The 14,666-nt window shown below is 40.4% G+C and overlaps 1 protein-coding gene across 1 annotated transcript in view; it reads right to left on the reverse strand.

Annotated features, from left to right (window-relative positions):
* Positions 1–2,010: 2,010 nt before the first annotated feature.
* agmo (alkylglycerol monooxygenase) overlaps positions 2,011–14,666 on the reverse strand; it is a 49,885-nt gene continuing 37,229 nt past the window's right edge. Inside the window, exon 13 of the mRNA XM_034873566.1 lies at positions 2,011–2,614. Within this exon, the coding sequence (XP_034729457.1) occupies positions 2,534–2,614 (81 nt within the window). The 3' untranslated portion in view covers positions 2,011–2,533. The remainder of the gene's footprint in view (positions 2,615–14,666) is intronic.

Genomic DNA, 14,666 nt, shown 5'->3' on the forward strand with positions numbered 1-14,666 from the left:
TCTAAAAGGATTGGAGTGTGTTGCAGAAAATAATTTAAAGTCAAAAGCAGAAACAATAATGTGTTAACAAAAAAGAGAGACGCATCCTCTGTGAACCCCTCATGGGTTTAGCTCTGACCATAGACCGTAACGGTCTATGGCTCTGACTCTGGGGTGACTCTGGCCACACCCTTATCATGGATGCCACAGCAGGTGTTCCGTTAAACGGTTGCCGGCTTTTAAAGGGATAGTTCCACTTTTTTTTTTTAAAGTGGGGTTGTATGCTGTACTTTTCCATACCCATGGCCCTATCTTGCACCTGGCGCAGCGCCGCGAAAAAAGACCAGATCTGTCACTCCCCTGCAAGTTGAATACAGATTTGAGTTGTGCATGCTCAGATTTAAACGGTTTACAGCATGATATGTCATTCGGAAATTTCAATGAAATCCAGTGAAATCCATGAAATAATAAACTTTTCTCATTACAAACAATTACAGAAGATAGGAATCATTTAAAAAAACGATTTAGCTATCTATGGTTGTTTAATTGCTTATGTTAGCTCAAAAGGTCAACCTTGTTGTGTTTGATCGCTAACTTGTAGCCAGCCGTGAACAAACTTTGTTTAGTAGGTCAATTCTGACATATTGACATTACAGAAGTCTCTCGTTATCATCTTGTATGCTACTTGGCTTCACTTGTTGCAAGGGGACGCATGCACGATTCAAATTTCCCGCCCTGCGCCCACGCGTTTAAACAGCAAATTCACCTGCACCCATCTTTGAGCCCATGGACGTGCTGGTCTTACAAGAAGGGTGTGTTCAGGTGAATTCTTGGCGTATTGCTATCTTGCGGCAGCAGAAAGTGATTGCGCCATTGACCAACAAAAAGCTGGTCTAACGTCAATAACGCAGCATTGAATTTTTTGACAGTGAAGAAGTAAAGTGACTAAGCTCGTGCACAGCGCTCACACTGTGCTCGTTACACACACACACGCATGCAAAAGATTAAAACATTACAGTGCAAATCCGCCATCATAACAGCAACTACCTAACCCTGGCTGATTGGTCTATTGCATGCATACGCCCAAAACACACCTAAGAATTAATGAAGACACAAAGTACAACACTTATGAACCATGTGCCCGGACCCTTTTTTTTTAACGTCAAATTTAGTTAACTAGCAAAGATTTCTACACGCCCTAAAGGCCAGGCGCTTCGCGCCGTGTGCTTAGGTCGTTAAAATAGGGCCTTCGCGCCGTGTGCTTAGGTTGTTAAAATAAGGCCCTAGTGTACTACTTGCAGTGGGTAACAGTCAGCATGGCACGAGTACCTACGCCAAAGCTAAGCAATGTAGATAATTGCTGTTAATCGGGGCAGCAGCTAAATGAATTTTAGCCACCTAAAAAAGGCCTATTAAAATTGAAAAATCCATCCAACAAAAAAAAATCACTATATGTTTAAGTGTAATGTAGCCTTAATTTTTTTTCACTCCTTTCTGCCATCAGAAAGCCCTATTTGACAAGGATCTGAAGCCTTTGTATACATCTATGCTCTCCTCAAAACCACCACACATCATGAATATTCAAATGTGAGTTTTATTGAACACAGGAGTAGCTTGCAAACAAGATGTTGATTTAAAAGACTTTTTGGCAGTTGATAACAGCACCATCTGCTGTGGATTGTTTGTCACTCCCACAAGATCTGGAGGAAGAATACATCTAAACAATCTGCATTCAGGGTTACATTTTGTCTTTATTTTCTGTCTGGCCTGTGTGCATTTCTATAGAAATCATAAATGGAGACATTTGGGAAAAAATTACAAATGTTTAAAAAAAGAGCCACGGTGCCTATGCAAAATAGCCTTGGGAAGGAGTTTTTTTGTTGACATGTTGTTTTGGTTGGACAGATAGTGTTGCTAGCTGTCTGCAGAGATCTGAGGAGCAGCATAGTCCTTATAAATCCGCCGGAGTTTAAAATGCCAACACAATGAAATCGAAGGTAAAGGACATCCGGATAAATTTAATTTCATTTGATTTTTTTATTAAAGGGAAAGTGCACATTAATGAAAATGTCTGTCAATATGCCGGAGTTAGCCAAAAGGCTATTTTTTATCTGCAGTCCCTAGACAGATGGTAAAAGTCACCCTAAAAGGAGTAAAATTACATATTTACATAACAATATAACAATTACAATACAATTTTCCAGCTTTGACGAATCCCGGAAGGGGAAAGTAAACTAGCTTTGTTATAACAGAAACACATTAAGAAAGAATAAATGGTTCAGTTGATGGAGCACCTGTTAAGCACCTTGCCATGTCCTTTGGCTGATTTAAATGATTAAGCTTCAGCCATAAACAGACTTTATACATGAACAGTTAAAAAGTGAATCAAGCAGCAGCTAAAAAAACAACTCTGTCTTCAATAGAAAACAGCTGACGTTGATGGAGGCCATACACAGATGCGTTTGTACACAATGTTTCAGGTGATTCAAATGTTTTACTATGGAATTATGTCAACAATTATGACTGTGTGTGATGATTCTTTCCGTGTCTCGACTCAGTCGGCCTTCCTCTTGATGCTGAGCAGCTGAGAGAAGCCCTGCAGAGCCCAGTACAGCAGAGAGAGGGAGACAAAGGCCTGCACAACACAGAGAGAGATAGAAAGAGAGAGAGAGAGAGAGAGAGAGAAAGGGAGAAAGGGGGGGGGAGGGTTAGGATTTCAGGGTTAGGATCAGATACAGTAAGTCCTTCAGAATGAAAGCTATACAAGCTGAGATGTAAGTGTAGTTACTGTAAGTGGCGTTTAAGCATTAAAAGACGACAATTCCCTGGGTGAGGCTGAAAATCTGAACAAATCTGAGAACAAAGGTTGACATGTAATGAAATGCTCTGTCAATATATTGAATAACCAATGTTTTGAGAATATATTTAGATTCAAATTCAATACCATTTAATCTGCCAATTAACTGATTAATCGTTCCGTCTAAAAAATATCAGAAACTAGTCAAAACAAAAAATATAAAAGCAAAAGCCCATTATCATTTCTCAGAGCACAAGTCAACAGCTCAAACTAAAATAGTTCCAGTATATGATCATGTAAATCAGCAATAATTCATATTGAGAAGCTTGAACCAGTGAAATGTTGGCATTTTTGCCTCAGAAAAAGAAAAATTACCTCTCTGACTAATCAACTAATTGTTTCAATTCTAGATATCTTCAAGTTGTACCACTTTTAATATAGATAAGTGACGTATTATACCTACAGAACAGTAGCTTTTGAAACATGAACTTTTTTCTTTTCTTGCATTTGTGGAACCATTTGATTATATAGATTGTTTCCCTAACGGCCTGATTAATCCCCGACAGAAGGCTCACTCTGACTTTAGGAGCCTCCTAACATTTCCTAAAATACAGTAAAAATGTTTCCTTCACTTAGATTTATTACAGTATTACATCACTTTAATTTGAAAACCTCTATATCTGACCTGTCATGTTCATATGGTATGATGTGAATATTAAAGCACTTTTGATCGGATACTCGTCCTCAGTATGAGCAGCTTTTAATGTTGGGCCGACTACAGAAGAATGCACCTACTCAAACTAGTACACTGCAAAATGTTACATTGAGCAAAAGTGAGATGGATTAGCACAACCTTAAAAGAAAACAGGTTTTATGTTCGACCGGTGAATGCCAAGGTGAAAGTGACTCCCTAATTGAAAGAAAACAGTGAGCGCCTTCAGTCTCAGGGTGATATAGATATTGGGCTCAGGGGTTAAGGAGCAGGTCTTCTCCCATGATGCTCTTACGATGGGGTCAAAAGGGTCACCGGCATGTGGAAGAGCAAGGGGTCGGGGGGCGGGGGGGGCGTTCTGGCCCATAAACTGCATCCTACATCGCAGCCCAAGCCAAAAGCAGACCGCTGTCCATCACAGACAAAACAGCCTGATGGGAAAAGAAAGAAAATCAACATTTCCTCCTGGACATGGCAGCTGTTTTCCTCTGAGAGAGACAGAGAGAGACAGAGAGAGAGAGAGAGACCAGAGACCAGAGACCAGAGACCTTGCTCTGCATTTCTAACTCACACTACCTGACAACTGCCTCCTCAAAGATTAAAAAAAAAAAAAAACTTATCAAGGGTGTTTTTTAGTGGCCCTGATCCTTAAAGTACCTCCATTTCTTTTTACTGTTGCCAGACTTTGAATAGTATCCAGAGTATTCAGATCATTGGTAAATTGTAACAATGAACTTTTACTCAAGTACTGCACATAAGTGACATTTTGTGGAACTTGTACATTACTTAAGTGTTTCTATTTGATGATACTTCTACTTCATTACATTTCAGAGAAAAATATTAAAACATTTATCAATTTAATATTTTTACAGCCCAGTATTGCTAGTTAAAGTAAAGGATCTGAATACTTCCTACAATGCCAGAGAAAACACACACACACGCACACACACACACACACATTACATGTAATGTAATAAGGCAATCAAGCATCTTTTCTTAAACAAAACTACACTGGCAAAAGATTAGGACACAAAAGCAACACGTGGTATTATACATGTATACATAAATATAGTCATACAAGGGTTGGTTAGTCCAGGGGTTCTAACCCTGTGACCCACATTGTCCCTTGGTCTTTAAATCGCGAACCACTTTTGTAGAATACAAAACAAGCAAATTCATTTTTCAAAAAATATCTTTCAAAAACACATGTGTGTCATCTTTAAAAAGATACCCATATTTACATGTGTAAAGTGCATTTCAGAGCACATTAATATGAAACTGAGGAGGAACAGGACTGCTGCAGGGACATATGTGCGTAAAATAAATAAATTAACTGCAAATAATAATTAATGCCACAAAATGAGACGTTCGTTTTATCCTCAATGTACAATAATCCACACTTTAAATACTCTGGATCATATTTACGTTTTACCATCTTGCTTCCAAAAAAACTTAAACCTGAACGTTGACCAAATGTTGGTCACCATGGCTACGGCCCTAGATTTCAGCACATATCGGACACATGTCCGTCAAAAGATGCTTTTTTCAAAATAAAAAGGCATGTCCAAAATCAAATTCATATTAAACATTGATTTTTTTTTTCATTGGCCAGCTGTCCAGGACCCACCCAGAAAGGGTCCACGTCCCACTTTTGGGTCCCGAGCCACCAGTTGGGAATCTGGTTTAGACTGAAACCAGCAGAAAGTGACGCAACATTTATCAATTTTATTCAATGTTTTTTTTTTTACAGTCTGGTAAAATTAACCTTTCCATCAGGTTTACTAAGGTTTGTGGGTAGTGTAGTCACTAAGACTCAAAGTAAACATCACACTGACATTTGGCTTCTACTGGAACTTACTGGATAAAGTCATCATACAACCTGCTGCTCCTGGTAAATCCACTCACTGCAATTTAAACATGATGGCTAAAAGTCTTAATTCATTGGAGGAAAACCAGATGGAAGATTATAAATGTAGAAAGTTGCATTGCGTCTATCTTGGAGACGGATTGGGATTGAAAGACTTGGCAGGAACCTTGCAAATCACAATTCACTCAAACCAACCAAAACATGACAGAAGTTTTTATCAAAGCCGCATGTTGAAGCAAAAGAAGGGCACCTATTTTTCTCTGTTCCCATCTCTCCTCATTCAGTCCCACTGCACTGCATTTTAATGGACTCTGTAGGAAATCCATGTGGGACAGATTACATAGTGGAAGGAAGCGGGTTTGATCGTCTACAAATAAGCACTACAGCCAGACGGCAGCGGCTCCCAAAGTAGAGATCTCAGCAGATCGACTCACACTCACTTTGTTTTGGGTAGTAGGTACTTTGTTAAGAGTGGTAAAACAAAAAGCCACGGACACTTTTTATAGATTTTCTCTGACTCTTTGTTGAGCTTTACTCATTCAGGGGAGACAGCTCTTTCACTGTCCAACACTTCTTCTAAATAACTTTAAGATGGTAGCATGTAAGATTCAAAGTTCACTTAGGTCATTAAGACTCATGATAACACTATTTGCCAGACAAAAGCATCAATATTGGGCAATTCTGCAAAAGAATAAGTCTAATACCAACATACTACGAACTGAGCTCACTGGGCCACATACCAACGTTCTTAATATTCTCCCTTTCTACAGTACCTGCGAATGACAACGTTTGTGTGGTTACGGTTAAGAGGAAAGGTCTTAGTTAGTAAAGTAAAAGATGTGTAGGACTACACTGGGTCGAAGTTAGGGAGGGATTGTGATTAAGGCTTATAAGAAGGCAAATGTTAACTGCAGGTTTGTGAAGGGACGCACACTTTAGTCTCCTAAATGAAAGTACTCCACAGCCATCCCCACCCAGACCTCCACTTTCTGCTTTGCTCCATAACCGGCACACCCCTTTCTGCATGTTGGCATTGGATGTAAATCGTGAGGTTCAGAATCGTCCAATATGGACATCATTCTTCAGGATACCGGCTGTGCTTTTCGCCACACTTTGGCCAAACTTCTATGTTTTTTTCATCCCACTAATGGTAAAGATCAACGTAGGACTGGATGTATCAAATTAATTCCATTGAGTGTAAGTGTAACATTTCTATATCGTAAAAATAAAATAAATAAAATCAAGCCAGCCAAAAGCAATAAAACAGAATAAAGCTGACTGTATTAGGTGACTGGAGTCACAACAGTCCCGTAAACTGTCACGAGAATAGATGCACTGTTTGCACACAGTTTACAGGACTGCAGGTGGTGAGCTGGCTCAGGCTATCTATTACCTACGCGAGGGACAGACTCTTGCTTTGTAGCTGTTGATGAGGCATCATATCTTTCACAAGACATGAAGCCGGTGTCTGTCCATGCATGTGTTCAGGTAGCCGATGTAAGCTGGCTAGCTGTCTGACAATGTCAGGCTGTCAAGAAACCCAAACAGCAGAAACAGATGAATTAGTGTGTGGACGTTTTTGTTCTAGCTGCTGAAACTGATTATTCAAGTGGACGTGCTCTACTCAGTAGAAGCATCTGGTACTAACATTCCGTTATTCCAACATGTGAAACGATGACAGGCCTGCTCAACTATCTTGTACATGAATACCTAAAAACCATTGTTTCAGTTCTGTTTTAATCTTACTGCATTGTGCAGGAAGAAAAATGACTAAAGCTTGAGAAAACATGGTTTTATTATGTTGCCCTGGATCTAAAAACACCAAAGTTGTTTCCACATTTTAAAATGAAAATTCAAATTAGACATTTAAAAGGCATTTCAAGTCTAATATACTGTAATATTCAAATTCCCTTAATCCCAAATGAAATATGGTTGAATTGCCAATACAAAAAATACTATAATTAGAGTTCTCTGTTTAATGCAGACTTCTAGGGTCTCAACATGGTGTCAATTCTAAATCTTCTGCCTGACAAGACCAAAGTTCTTGCAAACCCTTAGAGTTCTGAGTCCTGAAAGGCATTATGTTTTACAATAGACATTTGTTGTTAACTAAGAAGCAAAAAACCTTTTGTTTATGCTGCATTCGGCTGAACTTTCAATCCCCTTTGTGTCATGCACTAAGAGATACAGTATCCCGTCCATAGGGGAGGCCAACAATGCTTGAAAAAACTTTTTTTCCACCTTGGCTTTCAGTCCATCCACAGTAACTTAAAACATGGTCGAATCTAAAAATATTCAGTTCCAACATAAAAATATATGTAATGACCTGGTCAACTCCACAATGTGCTGAGTCATTGTGTGTGCTGTTGATGGACAAAAAGCACCAAGCAGAAACATTCAACATCCAGAGTGCATCGCGGTGCCCCTGGCGACTCCTATCATGCAGCCTTCAGCGGGTTAACATGGCAGAGCCTCGCAGCTCTGAAGCTGCAGCTGCACTCGTGATTGAAATGAAAACAAGGCAGAATGGCTGCTGTCAGATGTGTGATATATGAACTGTAATGGGATGTTTCCAGAGCTCCCTCTCCATATGGCTGCCTACAGTCCACCAGACCTGGACTGGACTGTGATGGAAAATCATTTTTTGTTTTAACCTGGCTGCAGAGCCAGAGTGGGTTGAGTTCACTGCATCCAGACACAATTGGTGAAAAATAAACCATACAAAATATCTATTATGCTTTTTGATCCAAAGATGAAACGTGGAACTACTTGCACTGCTCAATTAATGTATCTGTACCCCAGCCCAGTGACTATAAAGTACTGAGTAGCACCAGTCGGCAGTTTCACAGATTGTGTAAGAGAATCTGGATGATTAGCAGCTTATAAAAACAATTTCTTGGTGTTTACGATCCATTTCTCTTTTAACATTCTGTTCAGAAAAAAACATATTAAGAGCTCCTCGCTAGTTTGGGGTAAAAAAATCAGTTTAACTTATTTCCTCCTTTGAAAAAAACATCCCAGTATTTTAGAAGCCTGAAGATAAAACATGTAAACCTTATTTAAATAAATAAAAAAGTACAGGTAAAAGGATACAAGGACATGCACACCCACGTACAGCCATAGATAGTTAATACTGTAATGCGCATAAAACGCACAGGTGCACCAGCACACACGTCATCATATCACACACTCACAACACTTGACACCCAATCCTATACAAGTACACTTGTACACATGCACAGGAACATAAGTATATTACAACCTCACACACACTCACACACACACACACACACACACACACACATACACACACACAGAGAGAACTTCCTGTCTGTTCATTATGATCAGATATTCATTCTCCGTGCGCGAGTTGTTTGAGCAGACTCAGGAAGGATACGCTGAGCAGGTTAATGTCCCACCAGAGAGTCAGCGTAGTGCCTGCTCTGTAGCACAGACATGTGAAATATCGGCGTCACTCACACACACACAGACACAGACACACACACACACACACAGACACAGTCCAGCCACAGAAAAAACACATGTGAAACAGCAGTTTCAGCTGCACGGGGAAAGTGTAGCAAAACACAAAGCGGTCTGATGATACGACAATTTAGAATGATAGTTGTTTAGAGGTTTTCCTTTTCACATCTGGCGTTTGTTCTCTTTTACCATGTGTCTACTGGAAGGTCACAACTCTTTCAGACTATTATGCCTTACTGAAAACATAAGACAAATCCCTAAGAGCAGGGGGTGCACATAACTGGTACGCAGGTACACATGCGTGACAAAAATCACGAATGAGCAATGTCACTTGTTATCGCACCTTTGCGTACAGGACCGATCTTCTCATCCAACCTTACCCATGACATGTTGCTTGCTGCCGGAGCCAGAGCCGACGAAAAGACGTTTTTCGGAAAAGTGGCTCCAAGATGTGCAGTGGCTTGAAGCTAACAATGAGCGCACTGAAATGTGGTGTGGTTACTCTTAGGGTAAGAATAACTTCACTTCAGACCCCAGCAGACCCCAAATTCCCTGGGTGACCATGATGGACCGACTGGTGAAGAGCGCACCAGTTGGCAGAAACATGGAAGGCAGAGCAGTGGGTGCAGTGGGGGATGAAAGAAAAACACAAAATAGGGTCAAGTGGGCAGGACGATGCAATTGCTTTTTTCAAAATCGAGCCCGTGTTTGTATTTACATGGAGCAAAGAGAACATGGGTGAATAAGTTCAATGGAGATCCTTAGAGAAGAAGGAATGAGTCTCAGAAGGCCTGTAATAGGTGCATCTTTACCCTGACCCCTATCATCCACCTACTGGTATTTATTTAAAAAAGTTATATAACTCCCTCTGCATACATACCAATACCTTTTCTGACAAGTCCAGAGAGGCAGTAATCAATGAGTAATGAAGCACAGATGGCTGTAATCGGCTCAGCAATGAGAAAGAATTGCCATCTTATCGGCGTGTTCCAAGGTATTAGCACAACAACAAACATACTGAATGTACCAATTTACGTTTATTTGACCACGAAAATGAAGTGCAAAGTGTGAAACAGGATCAGATGAACCCACAAATGAACAAAATGTTGATCCAAAGATAATAATTCAACCTACAGGCTGGTTTACAAGTGCAGGGCTGAGGAGGGCGGCCATAAGGCAGCCATGAGACTCTGAGCAATCTTGCTGCTTATAAAAGAAAAGGACTTCTGCTCTGAGAGGCAGGTCAGGAAAGAAAAGGCTTGAGGTGGTTTTGTGAGGGAGAATAAGGTCTTGAGCATTCAGGTAGAACATAAGGTTCACAGGATTTGACCCGAGAAAAGAAAGGAGAGAGGACGTGAGGTAGTGTGAGGAAACCTCCTCACACTACCTCACGTCCTCTCTCCTTTCTTTATTTCATTGCTCATATCATTGCTCATATCATTGCTCAAAAACCCAAACTACTTCTGTGCCCAGGAGTCCAAGATTTCTGAGAGGGCACATTCCCTGAGCTTTTAGATGCCTGTGCACCTAAACTCAAGCCTTTTGAGCAGGCAGGTAGAGCATCGCTGGCACCTTAGTGGGAGCTGTGGACAAATTAACAGCGATCACACTTAAAGAACCACTTCTTAGGTTCTTTGTGAAAACCTTTGCTGGGGATTTGCAGCATCTAACGTTAGCTACTCCGCTATGCTGTGGAGTTATGTCTGGCTATGTGAGACACGCATCTAGCAACACTGTTGGATGCTGCGGTCTCTGGCAACCAATGTGAACTTTGAGTCTGGGGAGGGGGGGGACACAAACGTCCAGTATTTTGAATTTGTACTACAGTAACTATTTTACACTAGCTTTCAGTATTACATATTGGAACTTTAAAAGAAGCAGTGTGTAGGATTTAGAGGGATTTATTGGCAGAAATGGAATATGATATAAATGTTTTCATTAGTGTAAAATCACACAAAACTATGAATAGTTGTCTTAGTTAGCTTAGAATGAGCCCTCCATATCCACATAGTGTGCCATGTGGCACTGCCATGTTTCTACAGTAGCCCAGGACATTTCACAGTTTTAGTACTCTCTCCTACACGCTTGGAAAGGAAGGGGTAAGCGGAGAGATATTCAGTTGGTTACAATCTGCAACCGCACCGCTAGGATGCCACTAAATCCTGAACTCTGCTCTTTTGAAAGGCAGAGAAGGCCAAACAAAACTGGAGCTCAACATTAAGCTCCACAAAGAAAATAATGTCTGTGTCCGGGAGCAGCTGAAGGTCTCTGAAAGGCCAGAAATGCACAGATTCAACCACTGGATCAGTATCAGACATTGAGCTTAGTTAGGGTTGGATCATGTGACTGATCCAGTTTAAATTGGAAGCCACTTGCCCAACCATGGGGAGTAACTGGGGTTCAGGGTCTTTCTGAAGAATACCCCGAGCTGTGGAGAAGAGGTGGACGATCCCCAGGGTTGGGGCTTAGACAGAAAAACTCTGTATTAGCCCTACATATTGCATCAAGAGTTCAGAAGTCCTCCCAAGAAATAGATTATTTGGACCTGCTCATTAGGACTTGTCAATCGATTCTTTATCAATGTAAAAAAAAAAACATTAATGTAATGGCGGCCATATCCAATTCTGCAACCATATATCTGCAGTCTGTCCAAACCCCCTACTGCTCACAAATCCTGGCAGCTGGAGACATTTTCCAGCTCACTTCAGGCGAGATACTGTAGCTCAAAATATTGTGAAAAAAGGACCACAAGGAATTTCATTTAACTACAATATCAGACGTGTGATTGTTAGCCAGTAAGCCAATGAGCGTGGCGGAGGGAGAGATTAATAAACTGAATGCAGAGTGATGAAAGCTCGCACTGCAATAAAGATAACTAAATTAATACGGCAAGCCTTCATTCAGAACTACTCTGATAGATTTTACAGTTCAGATGAGAGAGAAATAATAGTGTAAGAAAAAATGACCATGGTCAGGTTCAGTCAGGTTCACGTGTTGGCTCTGAGGCGGTATCATAAACTGGATGACTGTTGTGTTTCACCCATGAATTAAAGCACAAATAGGAAGACAAATTCAAAAGAAAGTCAACGTTGGCCACATAGACTCTGCCCACAAAAGCCAAACTAAACACTGCTAGAGAACCCCCAGAGGTCCAATTGCTGTTAGATTTCCATAGCTTTACCTGGCAAGTGGTTTGACAACATAAACCAAGCGGTTACTCTTTGACGGGCATTATCCCCTGCACACTGAGTGATAATATTTCACACTGTGTACAGTCGACCACCCCGCTGTTTACTCCAACGCAACAGTCCTACCCAGCGTTTCTCTTTCAAATCCCTCCATTTTCTCCCTGGGAGGAGATTTCCTGTCCTTTCCTTTCCTTTCCTTTCCATTCCTTTCCATTCCATTCCATTCCTGCGAGCTCTTAGATGATGTCATGCTCACAGAGTTTCCATTGCTCCAAACAATCCTGTTAACCTCAGCGCGGCTTTTTGCTACCACACATTCCTGCTTCAAATAAAAGGCAGCTGAACTCTCGCACCTGAGATTTGGCGGCTGGAAACGACGCTCTCAGATAACGCAGACCTCTCACCCTTTGCTGTCTTATCTGCCGGCTCATGGCTGCTACAGCGGGAAAACAGGGTGGATTTGCAATGTTTGCAGACAAATCAGGTGATGTGTTCAAGATAAAGCCACTTTGTGCCTTTGTATGTGACCTTCCTAATATTTTTCTGCCCTCTTTTTTTGGCCATGGAGCATTTATCTTTCCACTGAACGTGCGACAGAAAAGGGCTCTTTTTAGACTGAAAAACACTATCAGGACAGAGATGGAAAGATGGAAAATCCAGTGGGGTGTGAAAACAAATGTGTTTTTTTATTTTATGTTGGATTTGACTGGATCACGCAGACTTAGATTTGCTTCTTAAGTGTCAAACTTGCATTTGTACCACTTCTTGAACTCATTTACTACAAGGACACATTCATTCCAGTCATATTGTAAACTAAAGCAGCGTAGACAATGTACTCAGGCTTTTTTATTATTCTGTTTGGACCATTTTTTGCTTTTTCTCATTACTACAAAAACGTAAAAATGACAGAAAGAATTGGAAAAAAACAAAAGAATAGCATGTATACTTTTCTTTATGTGGACCCCAAAAATGAAATCTATAACGGTTTCTACTCCAGCCAACAGGATGCGCTGGCCTGCGCTCTTTTTCACTTTCTCTCCCTCTCTCTACCAAAGACAGGTGTATTTTTATGAGCTCTCCTCTAAAATTACTGACTTCACCAGCAGTTTGTGGCCGTTTTGAGAGAAGAGCTGCTTAATTACTCTGGGATATACAGTTCTGCTCCGCAGCATGTTTCCCTGTGCCTTCAGGCAAACAGGCAGCCCGCACAGTAATACAACCATGTGTTACATCATTACAGTCCAAACTGCACCAGTGCCCCCCTGATCCTCAACACACAGAAATACATGTGTATGTGGAGACACACACACACACACACACACACACACACACACACACACACAAAGACAACGAGTAAACCAACAGACATTATAATTATGCAATCAGGGTCAACAGCCCTGCAATAAAATGTTTCTACTATGTTTCGGATGTGAAAGGTGCCGATTTCAGTAACTGCTGAGCTTGTAGTTCCTGTTATGTTGTACACCCCACATACACACTGGTTAACATCTAGGACTTAAAGGTGACATAATTAATTTTCTGCCAGCCATATCGAAAATCCTCATACAAGGGCATCTTTATTACTCGAGCAACAGAAAATTAACCGGCAACTATTTTAATAAAGTAAAAAGGCCAATCATTTGTAGCTATGTGCTACAGTCCTTGGTCTCAGAGAACAGAGGAAGTTGCACTGTGTGGGAAATTAAATTGATGTCAAAGTCTAAAAAGTTGTTAAATATAATGATAAAATTCATAAGCTGGCAACTGAGCATGTATCACTACAGCTATAAATAACCAAGATATCTTTGTAGGCTACTTACTATAAATGATCACCTTATTAAATGGGTCTGCAGCCATGTAAATCTAAATTATTGTAACATACTGGTATGTAAATAGTCTACTACAACACAGTAAGACAGTATAATATCACTGATACAAAAGGAACTCGAATGAACGAATAGGATTTTTAATTATTACACCTCTGCAAAAATATGAACAGTATAATAAGTAAATAATAAACTAGTAAATAACTAAAAGTGTGATGACTGTACCAAAGTGAATTTATCAGTTAACCGAGATGTAACACACAAAGCAAATGAGCTGGCAACATCAAAACAGTCATTGTTTTAATAATGTTAAACGTTTTTAAATTTTAAACAACTTAATGAATAAGCCAAGCCGATAATTGCATATTGCTGATTTATGGATATTGACATATATTGGCCAATGAGTAACAATTGCTGTACAGCAACTTGTTTAGAAAATGACAGAAGTTTATTTTTTACTGTTAAATGTCCCCACTCTGTATGTCTTGGTCACAAAAATGATTGTTCATCTCAAGTATTTATGGTAAAAAAAAGAAAGAAAAAAACAACTGTCTAATGTATCAATAATAGATTTACTAACTTTAAAATGACAATCTCAGTATCTGCACCAAAAAGCCAATATCGGTTGTGTTGTGTGCATTAAATTCTCCATGCAAAAACATGCGCACGCACGATTTTTGCACATACGTCTATTACCACGTACAACCCGACCCCAGCTATTTCACACGCGGTTACCAGCCTCGTCTTGTCTGAACCAGCGAGGTCTTCATGCAAGCTGCACAGATGGGGGGGGGGGGGGGGGGGGGGGGGGGGG

The sequence above is a fragment of the Etheostoma cragini genome, chromosome 6 (genome assembly GCF_013103735.1).
Source record: "Etheostoma cragini isolate CJK2018 chromosome 6, CSU_Ecrag_1.0, whole genome shotgun sequence".
Lineage (NCBI taxonomy): Eukaryota > Metazoa > Chordata > Actinopteri > Perciformes > Percidae > Etheostoma > Etheostoma cragini.